This window comes from Bos taurus, chromosome 15, assembly GCF_002263795.3.
Source record: "Bos taurus isolate L1 Dominette 01449 registration number 42190680 breed Hereford chromosome 15, ARS-UCD2.0, whole genome shotgun sequence".
Lineage (NCBI taxonomy): Eukaryota > Metazoa > Chordata > Mammalia > Artiodactyla > Bovidae > Bos > Bos taurus.
The window spans coordinates 56,526,208-56,538,601 of NC_037342.1; the positions used below are offsets into that span (position 1 = coordinate 56,526,208).

The window sequence follows — 12,394 nt, forward strand, 5'->3', positions numbered from 1 at the left end:
AGAGTTCTGTCTCATCCGGGCCCTGCCCCATTCCCTACCCTCACCCCATTGCCCACTCCCTTTTACAGGGGCTAACTCTTACGTGATCATCAAGTGTGAGGGGGACAAAGTCCGCTCGGCCGTGCAGAAGGGCACTTCGACACCCGAGTATGATGTGAAAGGTGTCTTCTACCGCAAGAAGCCGAGCCAGCCCATCACTGTGCAGGTGAGCTGTCCTGTCTGGCGTCCCTCCTGGGCTCCTGGCCTCATGTTTCCCCGCTCAGAATGGCTGAGCTCAGTGTGGCAGGGACCACAGGGACCCAGGAACGCTGGGTTCTTGTTCCCGCTCTGTGCCTGACCTGGTGTGGCCTTGAGAAGTCTCCCGTGTGTCCTTCCTGGAGCCCCGGAGTCCCCTCCGTGGGCTGGGTGAATGGGGTGGATAAGCTGGAGTGATTGTGGGACACAGCAGGGTCAGTCTCCCAGCCACAGACAGTGGTCATCTCTGCCCACCTTGCCCCAAAGCCTTGGGAGTTGTTCCTTACATTCCCCAGGTGGCAGGTGGAAGGGGTGGCTGTTGCCTGAGAGCAGAGGATCAGAAAGCCAGGGTCCTGGGGCTTCCTGGTGGTCCAGTGGTAAAGAATCCCTTGCCCGTGGAGGAGACAGGGTCAATCCCTGGTCCAGGAAGATCCCACATGCCGTGGAGCAACTAAGCCCGTGTGCCACAGCTGCTGAGCCTGTGCTCTAGAGCCTGGGGGCTGAGACTTGCTGAAACCCGAGCACCCTAGAGCCTATGTTCCACAACAAGAGAAGCCTGCACAGCATAACTAGAGAGTAGTCCCTGCTCGCTGCAGCTAGAGAAGAGCTTGTGCATCAGTGAAGAGCCAGCACAACCAAAAATAAGTAAATGATAAAGTTAAAAAATAAAAAAGAAAGCCAGGGTTCTGGATGTGTGCTTCCTTACCCTCTCAGGCCAAGGTGGCCATGATTCTGAGCTCACTGACAGGAAGCCCTGTCCCCAAGACCCAGGCCAGCATCTCTCTGGGTGAGAAACCATCTGTACACAAATGCCTGGGGACCCTGGGGAAGCTACTGCACTGGGTCCCACTGGATGTGATCGCAGACCCATAGATGTTGGGGTTGAAAGGACCCGTAGGGGCCACTGATCCAACCCTCATAATAAAGATGGGGAAACCAGAGCAGGGGGTGTATCATTTGTCCAAGGTCACCCAAGGTCAACAGCAGAGCTAATAGTGACAGACTTTAGACATGGAAGGGAGCTTTGACGGATGGGAGGAAGCCAGAGGCTCTGGAAGGGGCACAGCCTTGCCCAAGGTCCCTGGTGAGGCAGAGGCGGTGCAGGGCTCCTTTTCCTTGGCCCATCTTGCGCCCCAGGAAGGAGACTCAAGGCTCTGCCACTGTTGCCGCAGCCCCACAGACCCATGCTCCTCTCCTCAGCGATGACCCTGCACCATCCTCTGTCTCTTTCCAGATCTGGAACCACCGAGTCCTGAAAGATGAGTTCCTGGGCCAGGTGCACCTGAAAGCCAACGCGGACGACCTCCAGGCCCTGCACACCCTCCACCTCCGGGACCGCAACAGCCGGCAGCCCAGTGACCTGCCGGGCACCGTCGCTGTGCGCGTGCTCAGCAGTGCCTCCCTCACGGCTGTCTGATGCCTACCCACCTACCTGCACCTGCAGCTCTCATCACCTCTGCATGTCCCCACCCTGGCCAGGGACTAGCCTGGGAGCAGGACAAGGGGTCCTTTTCCCACCTTTGCACTGACCTGCTGTGTGACCTTGGGAGGTCTCTGCCCCGCTCTGGGCCTCAGTGTCCCAAGGACCCCCAAGCATTCCCTTCTCATGGAGGAGTCTTCTTGCCTGAGATTTAAAATAGCACCCCCTACCCCAACTGCCACCATGGCTAAGGGGCTCTGTCCACTGAAAACCTTTTCCCAAGGCCCTGCTGTCTGCCAACAGAGTGCCAAGATGTCACTTGTTTACACACGAACTGCCACATCCCCAAGGCCCACCCTTGTCCCACGTGTCCCCAGGGCCTGCCCTGTGTCCCAGACTTGCTGTCTCTGTCATCTTCATCTGGTTTTCGAGCCACTGTGAAAGGCTGCTTGGCTCTTGGGTTCCTGCTGAGGCTGGAATTAGAGACATGTGCAGGTGACATCTGTCCGTTCTGCAGTCCTACCCACTCACCTGCCTGTCGTTTTTATTCAGAGGAGATTTGCCAAATGAGTAAACATGTCCGTGAGACCCCCGATGGAGCCAGGCCACTGTCCTGGGCCTCTCCTCTGCTCTCAGGTCCTCTCAGAGGCAGATGCCCAGAGGGGCTGCGGTCGCCTGCTCCTAGGTTCCGTTTCATTCCCAGCCTCTGGCTTGGGGTCCCTGGAGAGGCGGTGGCAGTGGTGTCGAGGAAGGGCATCCTGCCCCCACTGCCCTGATGTGGAAAGGAGTGTGTCTGGTGTAGTGGGCCAGCAGGTGGAGGGGGGTGTGGGGACTCCATGGGAGGCACTCGCTCCCAGGGCACACTCTGCTGCAAGACCTGGGCTTTTCCTCGGAGCAGAGGCTCCGGGGTGGTGGTCTCTAGCCTGCAGGTCACCCATTACGCTTGGCAGGAGATGGTAAATCCACTACCTGACCAGAGGCACCTCCACCAACATTCCCCCCAAAAACGCGGCTGAGGAGCCATAACCCTCTTGCTGCCCGGACCAAAATGCTCCTTTTAGTCCTCAAGGTTTTATATTTTTCTGTTTTAACTCTCAATTTTAACCAGGGGTTTTTAAAGGAAAACTGAAAGCCTGAACCCTTTTTTCTTCTTAAACTCCACTTCCTGTGATCCTCTGATTTTATTTTGATCTGCTTGGGGAGGGACGTGAGCGAGGTCATACCGTCTCAGAGGAGGTCTGGAGGTGGATGAAGAAGACGGGTTTGTCCTGGGATGCTTTGCCAACTGGCGTCAGCTGTGTTCTTAGAGTGTTAGGGCTGTGGCCAGTTTTGGGTCTCTTCTGTGTCCTTCTTGGGCTCCAGACCAGGTGATGTAAATGAAAAAGTCCAGTTGATTCAAGATGGGGAATTCCTGTGGCCTTGCTGGGAATTCCTTCAGGGAAACCTGACTTTTTGGCTCCAGATCTGGCTCTTCGGTGCAGTGTCCTGGCTGGATCTGCTGGATCCTTGACTTTGCCTCCTTACTCCAGCCCACTCTGCCCCTGTGTCCTGGTCCTGGGACATGGGAGGGGCCAGGAACTGAAGGACAAGGAGAACAAGAGGATTTCTTTTCCTGAACCTGAGCCTAGGGTGAGGACTTTGTGTATGAGCAGGAGCAAGTTGCTTAAACCTCCTGTGCCTCGATTTCCCCTTCTGCAAAGTGGGGCCAATAATTCTCATCTGTCAGCACTCTTCCTAACAAGTGCTGAATAAGGGCAAAACAGTACCCTTTCTCTGTATATCTCTGTATGCGTATGCACTATACACAGTCATGTAATCACCACTTCTCAATGTCTATTGGAAAGGAAGACTCGAGAGTTGGGTGGAGAGCCGAGGGCCAGATAAGCCAGCCTGGAACCTCGGGCCCACACGTGGGTCTTTGTTCAGCCACGTGCACCTGGGCTATGGGGGAACCCACGGCCAACTGGGTGATCTGCATGGGCTTCTGCCTGGGGGCTGGGCACTGTCCCCTGCCCCCTTCTCAAACAAAACTGGCTCAGCAGTCCTGCCCTTGCTTCCCACCCCTCTGGGTGGGCCAGGCTGGCTCCTGGCTGTGTGATGATCTGGGTCCCAGAAGGTCCTGGGGCCTGGGTATGTGAAGATGGAGGTCTTTCAGGCTGGGGCTGGAGGTTGGGTGGGGAGAGCAGCTGCTCTGCTTGCTTGGTGCACCCTGCAGCTCCCACGGGCCTCAAGTCCCCATTTGAAGATGGGTGGGGCTCCTGCTCTGTGCCACCCTGACTCACCCCTCAGGGCCGAGCTCAGGGGTCAGGTGAGTGGAGACCTGTTCTGTTCTCAGAATAAATGTTACCACGATTCCAGAGAGGCTTGCCTGTGTCTTTGTCCCTGGAATGACAGTGAAGGGGACATTTCCTGGGCCTGGGGGACTGTCCTCTGGTCTGAGAGTCGCATGAGGTAGTCGCAGCTGAGGCTGGGCCCTGCTCTCCCTCGCTCCCCACGGGGAACAGGGTTGCTGTCATAGGGATCACTCAGTTGTCCCTTCACCTTCACATCTGTCCCAGGCACTGGGGGTGCAGGGAGACAGCCAGAGTGCCTTCTGTGGGGCAGTCTCCAGACTGGGGAGGGACACAGAATGAGTGGTGAGGTGGTGTGAGAGCCTGCTGGGGGCAGTTGCGTGAAGGAGGCCAAAAAGGAGATGGGCTTGTGGGGGCACAGATGGGGTGTGGACCAGAGTGGAGGCTGTTGGGGGGAAGATGCCGGCAGCTCAAGCCAGAAAGCCAGGACTGGAAGGAGAAACCGGGTACATTATGGAGATAGAATGGACAGAACTTTGTGACTGGGTTGAGGGAGGGGAACAAGAGAGAAATAACTGAATTAAGACCAACATTTCCCCCTAAGACGGAGAGAAGGACATGATGAATGAGGTGCCCACCTTAGCTTAGTGCCTGGCCCCAGGTGGGTGCTGAGTAGGTGTAGCTACACAGCAGCTGGAGAGAAACACATGCCCGACCCCTCATCCCCTTCCTTACTGCTTCTCTCCATCCCTGCACTCTGCCTGGAACACCGTCTCCTCTCCAGGGCTCAATTTTCCCATCGGTGTGAGGCTGACACCATTGCCCGCCCACTCTTGGATGCTTGGCAAGAGATGATTAGGGGGTGCTAGGTATGGGGGGTGCTAGGTGCCAAGAGGAACCTCCCCAGACGACGGGTGGGAGTCCAGCAGCAGGGACGGGGTCCGGGAGCAACTCGTATCATGGGCTCCTGGTCAAACACACTCCTGCAGCCAGGGGTCTTCAGGGGTCAAGATCGTCAGGTTGAGGGGACCCCTGCCCCCGCAGAGGCTGAGTTCCAGTGCTGTCACCCAGGTGCTCCAGGCACAGGCTGGATGCTTATCCCTGCTCTCCAGGGGGCGCCATTGGGCCATTGGTTCCCCTCTCCACACCAGGTGCCCTACACCATCCTGTGGGTGGCAGCTAGGTGGCCCCTTCCCCCAGGCACATCCCAGTTACAGAGAATTCAAAAGAGCGCCTCCCTCCACCCCGGCCAAAGCTCCCTGGAGAGGCCTGCTTGTCTGGGGCGGCTGCCAGGGTCGTTGCAGGCTAAGGGCCCTTAAGTGCAAGGGCCAGGTCTCAGCGGGGAGTCCTGGGCGTCACTGTCTTCCCTGACGCTAATAGCGAACACTATTTATTCTTCCTTTTTTACTCTCCTCCCCTACTGTAAAATCACATTTTCCACTTCAATTTGCCTGAGTCACACAGTCAGCAGGTTTGACAAAGTTTCCTGGATGTTGAGTGACCACAGGCACCCCCGTCCCTTACCCCCGCAGAACAAGCTGTGGGTTGGTGGTGAAGTGATGAGCTTCAGGGGACACCTCTGAGGGGAGCCCTCGGGAAGTGGCCTGAGGCAATGGCTGTGTGTGTGGGGCCGGGGAGGAAGGGCCAGGAGGCAGGGCTCGCTACCTCCCTCGCTGCTTGCTGGTCCTTTGCTCTCACGGCCATTTTGCAGAGAAGGAACCAGGTGTAGCAGAGAGCAGGCAAGGGCCCAGACCCAGCAATTCAGTGACAGAGTCAGGATCAGAACGAGGTTTCCTGAGAGCCTAGGTGCTGAGAGCAGGTGGTGGGTATTACTGCAAAGGATAGGAGGCAGTTGAGGTTGGCGTGAGGGGCCCCGGGCCTGGCTCCACGCAGGTCAGCCACACAGCCGAGAAAGGCCTCGGTGCCCCTGCCTCCCCGCGGGGTGGCCGGTCCTCCCTGCCAGGGCCCTGGGCGGCACAGCCCGCCTCCCAGGCTGATGTCACGACACCCAGACCTTTGAGGGCCCTCCGACTCCGCCTCCCGGGGGAAGGCTCCGGAGTGGGAAGGAGAGGGCAGCCGTGCTGGCCAGAGAGCTGCCCTGGGCGGGAGAGACTGAGAGAGAGAGTCATGCTGTGAAAAACCCAGAGCGACCCCAGAGCAAGGCCCAGAGTGAGGCTGAAGAGGAGGGGGTGCATTCTGCAGGCTGGCCCAGGTCCCCCACCCCAGCTTCCTGAGCCCTCCTTGCAGGTGACAGCTGCAGCGCGGTGCCAGGCAGCTGGGAGCCAGGTAAGGACAGGCTGCTCACTCTCCTGGGCACTGGGAGAAAGGTTTGCTAAATTTCGGGGGAGTCAGGGGCTCGGGCCACCCTGGAGCTACTGCCCCTACTTGCTCCCGGTCTGGGCCCCCTGCCATCTCTCTGACAAGAGCTGGGACGGGAAGGGAGGCCGGGAATGACATGCAGAGTGTGGGGGAAAGGAGTGGCAGAGAGTCCTCTGCCCCTGACTCTTTGTCTCCTTAGGCCTCTCTCAGCCACTATCTCTTTCTCTCTCTCTCCTTGGGTAAGTCACTTAGTCTGTGCCTTAAATTTCCCATCTGTGAAATGGGAGATGAAGCCCCACCAGGCAACAGTACTGGAGTGGGGTGCCATTGCCTTCTCCCAAGGGCTTCCCAGGGGGTGCTAATTATAAAGAACTTGCCTGCCAATACAGGAGATATAAGAGATGCGGGTTTGATCCCTGGGTCAGGAAGATCCCTGGAGGAGGGCATGGCAACCCATTCCAGTATTCTGGCTCCTCCGTGGACATGTACAATCAGTTCTCTGTTCCCTGTTGTCAATTAAAAAGTAATTAACTTGAACAGGGATTAGTTTTTATTTTTAGGGAAAAAAAGTCTATTCTGTAGCTTTTTCCTTACATTTGGCCCTTAAATTCTACTCCCTTTCAACAACCCCTTTCCACCCGCTTAAAGCCATGAAGGCCCAGCACCACAGCTGGGCAGTCCTTGTTGAATTCTCTTCCCAGCCAAGTACCCGGGCCGAGTGCAGTCTCCAGAAAGACAGTGTGCCTGCTGTATCCTGGAGCCCCAGGGCAGGGGTCAGGGCTCAGGTATCAGGCAGTGTCATGGGCAGAGGATCAAATGCCCCAGTGCCTCTGAATGGACCTTATGAAAAATTGATGCTCATCCTCTCATCCTGGGAGGCAGGTAGGGGACCGGAGGGGCCTCCTGCCAGAGCCTATGGGCTGGGGTTGACATTGATCACCACGCTCAGCCCCACAAGTTCTTCCTGAGCTGGCCATGGATCTGGCCCTGGGCTGTATGAGGTAATAGCTGAGCCCCACACCCTGCCCTGGATCAACTCCCCTACTTTGGAAGCAGGGGTGGGACAGACCCTGACCAGACAGCAAATGCATATAGTCAGGGCTAGACAGGAAACATCAGAGCTCTTGGCAGCCTGGGGATGGTCAGGGAAGGCTTCCTGGAAGAGGTGCCATGAAACCTAGGTAGGAATTTGAGTTCCAGGCAGAGGGGCCAGAGTATGCAAAGGACAAGAGGTATGAAAAGGGCTGGCATATTTCAAGAGTGAGTGCTGAGGATGGCCTAAGGGCAAGGGTAGGGCAGGGAGAAAGCAGGGAAGCAAGCTTTAGAGGCACAGTCTGGGCCTTAAACGCAAAATGGAAGAGAGACTAGGGTCACCATCCTGAAGGCAGGGGCTGTCATGAGCAGGTCATGCTCAGCCTGACCTTCCTCTTGGGCCAGCCTGTCCCTGTCCCCTGCACTCCTGGGGCAGCCCTGAGCTGGGTGGTTAGAGACCAAGTCTTAGTCCTGAATTTGCCCTGCCCTGCTGTGTGACCTTTGGCAAGTCTTGGTCCCTCTCTGGGCCTCTTTGCCCATGTGTCTGGGTGAACGGGGCTGCACTTGCTGCTATTTTAGGAGCCCTTTGGGAACCTTTGAATAACAGCAGTGAGAGAACAGCTCAGCTGCTCTGGGCAGTGGAGCTGGTGACAGTGGCAGAGGCTCAGGTCACACAGGCTGGGCTGTGGCCAGAGGGAGAGAAGCCAGAGAGGGTTCCCCAGAGGCAGGAGGGGCTGGGCTTTGGGAAGAGCCCAGGTGACCCCAGGCAGGCCCAGTGCTTCCAGGGCTGGCTTGTTCAGAGGCTTGCTATGGTCTCTTTCCCTGCAGAATCGTGTCTGGCCAGGCGGGCAGCAGGAGCATTTGACCAAGGACAATGGTGATTCTTCAGCAGGTGAGTGCTTCCCCCCACCCCACTGGCCTTCATCTTCCTATGCCAGGAATAACCCTAAAAAACTCCTATCTATGCTTCAAAACCCAGGTGTGAAACTTTTCCTGACTCTCTCAGGCTCAGTCTAGAACTTCTCCCTCTGAGATGTCTGTTGGGACCTCCCTTTCTCATTGCACTCACCCCGCTGGTCAGAAATTACTTATTTATATATATCTCCAAATCCCTGGGTGTTCCAGGCAGTGGAACAGCATGAGTAAAGGCCCAAATGTAGGAAAACTCTTGGGGAAAGAGAAGAGGAAGTTGGCAAGTCTACTGAAGCCAGACCTGGAAGGGCCTTGAGCCTGCCTGGGGAGCAGTGAGTCGGGGGTGACATGGCTGGAGCTGCAGCCCCTGGGTAATATGGGGAAGAAGCAGAGGTGCTGGCCCTAGCTGGGTCCTCCAGCCCCTCTTCTTTCCCAGGGTCACAATGGCCCCTGACCTTCAGCCCTTCCCCGTGATTAGCCCGAGGCTCTAATGAGCTCCTGGTCTCCAGAGCCAGGAATGTGGGCCCTGCGCCAGCTTGGCCTGGCACCAGGCCCCTGGGCTGGTGGGGGTGTGCCCTTGGGGGCTTGACCAGTGGCCTCATGTCCTCCAGGACCATCTGGGACCAATGGGCAGCCTCATCCGGCAGCTGTGTGTTTAAGTGTGAGTATGTGGATTTGTGTGTGAGAAGGTAGGATCGGGAGAGACAGACTTCTGTCCTGGGGCTGGAGGAGACCCCCTCTAGAGCCCCTGGGCCTGAGAGTCCGTTCAAAGGACTGTCAGAGATGGCCAAGACCACCAAAAAAGGGAAGGTCACTGTCACCGAGTGTTGGCTGGGTGCCAGGAACTGAGCTGCAGGCAGAGATGGGCGAATGGGGACATTTGCCGACTCCAGAGGAAAGGCTTGGGTCACCCATAGCCCCCAAGGGCGTTTTCCCTCAGGAGATCTCTGCCTCGATGGCCACCCTCTCCCAACCTGCCCCCAAACCCTGGCCCACCTCACCTGAACCTGGCTCTGCCTACCCCTCACACAGAAAGCACATTCCTGTTACTTCTCTGGTCCTGAATGAGGTCCCAGCTCTGGGGAGCCAGCCAGCCACACAGCCTTGAGCTCGTCTTGGGCTTTGCTATTGTGGACTTTGAGTGCGTCCTTCAGCCTTCCTGAGCCTCAGTTTCCTTATCTGTCAAAACAAGGATAAAAACCTCCTTTGCCAGCCTGTCTGCTGAGAAAATGAAATGCCCGGAGGGGTTCAATCAAAGTGCTTCTTCTTTCATCTGCCTCCCAGGTCCCCCTCCCTCCTCCTGCTGCCCCTTGCCCATTCTGAGCACTTCGTCTCCCATCTCCTGGCTGACTTCTAAGGCCTCACTGTGACCACTGCCTTTGGGACCCTTCCCTGTCCTGCCCACATTAGAGCCTGGTCACATTCCACCTTCTTCCCTTACCTTACTGGGGCCTCCTGGTGAGCCCAGAAATGGGGGACAGCCTTCATCCTGCCCCTCACTGCCTCTCAGCCCTGGTACCAGCCCTCTCAAAGATGGAGCTCTGTGCTGAATGAATGAGTGATTGTGGCTACACCCTCATTTGGTTTGGAGGGCTAGGGCATAATGACAGGTAGGCCTCAAAGGGATATTTAAGGACAAAAGATGATAACACTAGACAATGCTTGCCCAGTGATGGACTCAGCTCAAAAAAGATTAACTGCCACAATTACTACTACTAAAATCATATTAATAGCATTCCTGTGTATGAGGGTTTTCCATTCTTTTCTCTCCTTCACTTTATTTGGGATAAGTTCTTTGAGGAGACCACAGAGAATATGATGATTCTTGATCCATATGTAGAGGGTCCCATCCTAGCCTTTGTGTGGAGCCCCCATGAGTACCAGGCACCGAAAACATCTTCATAAAGATGTGTTAAGAATCCAAATCTCTTCACTCAGGAAAAAATTTTACTCATTTGCTAAGGATTCTAATCCTTTAAGTAGCATCCACATCCATCCTACTATATGCTGGGTACTCTATATACTTGATTTCATTTTATTGTCATAAGGCAGTGAGGTAAGGATCTTTGTGCCAATATCGCAGGTGAAGAAATTGAAGCCCAGACAAAAGTAATTTAGACACGAGCTGGGGCAGGTCCGGATAGGATAGGGAGCCATGCTGGTGAGGGGGCAGCATGCAAGGAGAGGAGACCTTGCAAGGGGGCTGCTGTGCAGGGTACAGGGTGTGGCGCAAGGAGCGGGCACAGGGCTCAGGAGAGGAGCTCAGACTTCCCCTGCTGGGTGAAGGGACATTTGTTGAGCATGAGCTCCTTCCTAGGGACCCTGTGGTAGTCTGAGCAGATCCATGATGCTGATGGCTTTGGGAGTGGTGGTGGGGGTGGGGTGGGGTGGGGAGTGTCTAGAGGTTCCTAGTGTGCCAGAAGATACTTCCTCCAGCCACAGTCTCACCCACCCACCCAGCAAAGTGGCACTCAGCCCCTTCTCTGTACCAGGCTGGGCACAAAGGATGCAGAGATAAACTGACTACTCCCTGTCCTGGAGGAGTTTCCAGACCAAAGCGGAGACAGCCCTGAAACGCAGCAAGGGCACCCCGTAAGCAGAACTGTGATAGCAGGAGTCCTGGGGGAAGCGGGGGTGGAGTGGGGTGGAAGGGATATTGGGGATGGGGAGGCTTCTGTGATATGGGGTGGGTGGGGGGTGGCGGTGCTAGGGAAGGCTTTGAGGCGTTGCGGTAGCCCCTCACATACAGCTGGGAGACTGTGGTCTCAGGGAGAGGGAATTGCCCCAGGTTGCAAGGCTAGCTAGTGCTCGTGAGAACCCAGAGGTCCATGGTACATGTAACCTGCTTCTTTGAGGACCTCGGGGAAGGCTGCTCTGCTTAAGTAAGATATGATTTCTGGCTCGATGGTGAGGCCAGTGGAGGGACTAGATGTACTTTGCCCAGATTCATAGATCAGAGTGAAGTTTGAAGATAAATTTGTGGACTGTTGGTAACAGTTGGATTAAGTCTTTTATTAAAATATAATGTTTTTCTTTGTCTGTTGTAACAGTTTCTGATTTAAAGTCCATCTTGTCAGATATTAGTATAGCCACCCCAGCTCTTTTTTGGATACTATTTTGCTTGGATATATTTTTCTATCCTTTCGCTTTCAACCTATTTCTGTCTTTGGATAGAAAGTGAGTCTCTTATAGATATGATAGCATATCATTGGATTATGTTTTATTTCTTTTAGCCTATTATGCCAACTGCTACCTTTTAATTAGAGAGTTACATTCATTTCCATTTAGAGTTACTTCTGCCATTTTGCTATTTTTCTATATGTCATATCTTCCTCCCCTCAGCTCCTCTATGATGACTTAAAAATTTCTTTATTTTTTATTGACGTATAGTTGACTTACAATATTGTGTTAGTTTCAGGTTCACAGAAAAGTGCTTCAGTTACACACAGATACAGACATACACATATATTTTTTCAGATTCTTTTCCCTTATAAGTTATTATAAAATATTGAATACAATTCTGGGGGCTATACAGTAGGTCCTTGTTGGGTTATCTATTTTATATATAATAGTACATATCTACTATATCTAATCTCAAGCTCTTATTTTGTGTTTAATTTTTTTCCCCCGCTCTACTGTTTTGGTTCCCTTCTCATTCATTTCTCCCTCTCTCTCTAGCTGTTACTCTGGAGTTTACAGATTTTTTCTACTGGGGTTTACAATTAACACCTTACATTTAATAACAAGCTAGTGGGGGTTAACAGCAACTTAGCTTCAGTAGTATATAAACACTCTGTACAGTTTCAGCCCTCTCTCTTTATAGTGTTACTGTCAGAAATTACATCTTTATATGCTATGAGCCCATTAACATAGATTTGTTATTTTATGCATTTGTTTTTTAAATCACATAGGAAAAAAGCAGAGTTACAAAACAAAAATAACAATTAGGCAGGCTTTTATATTTACCTTTGTAGTTACTTTATTGGATCCTTTATTTCTTTGTATGGCTTGAGTTGCTGTCTCGTGCCATTTAATTTTGGCCTGAAGGATTACTTTCGGCATTTCTTATAGAGTAGGTTTACTAGCTATAAACTCCCTCAAGTTTTGTTTATCTGGGAATGTCTTAGTTTCTCTTTCACTTTCTAAAAAATGATTTATTTATTTATTTATTTGATTTGATTGTGCT

The 12,394-nt window shown here is 53.8% G+C and overlaps 2 protein-coding genes across 10 annotated transcripts in view; both read left to right on the top strand.

Moving 5' to 3' along the window:
- CAPN5 (calpain 5) overlaps nucleotides 1–4,013 on the top strand; it is a 57,272-nt gene extending 53,259 nt beyond the window's left edge. For 4 of the 5 annotated variants that reach the window (XM_005216289.5, XM_024975408.2, XM_005216288.5 and 1 more), the window contains 2 exons: nucleotides 69–205; nucleotides 1,469–4,013. In XM_005216289.5, coding sequence (XP_005216346.1) covers nucleotides 69–205; nucleotides 1,469–1,651 — 320 coding nt within the window. In that variant the 3' untranslated portion in view covers nucleotides 1,652–4,013. The remainder of the gene's footprint in view (nucleotides 1–68; nucleotides 206–1,468) is intronic. The other variant, NM_001192894.3, reaches the window with a different exon arrangement.
- An 82-nt stretch (nucleotides 4,014–4,095) lies between these two features.
- MYO7A (myosin VIIA) overlaps nucleotides 4,096–12,394 on the top strand; it is a 112,645-nt gene continuing 104,346 nt past the window's right edge. For all 5 annotated transcript variants that reach the window (XR_009490688.1, XM_010812768.4, XM_015474829.3 and 2 more), the window contains exons 1-2: nucleotides 4,096–6,231; nucleotides 8,125–8,188. Coding sequence is in view for 4 of the 5 variants with exons in the window: in XM_010812768.4 (XP_010811070.1) it covers nucleotides 8,171–8,188 (18 nt within the window). In the remaining variant the exon portion in view is untranslated. The remainder of the gene's footprint in view (nucleotides 6,232–8,124; nucleotides 8,189–12,394) is intronic.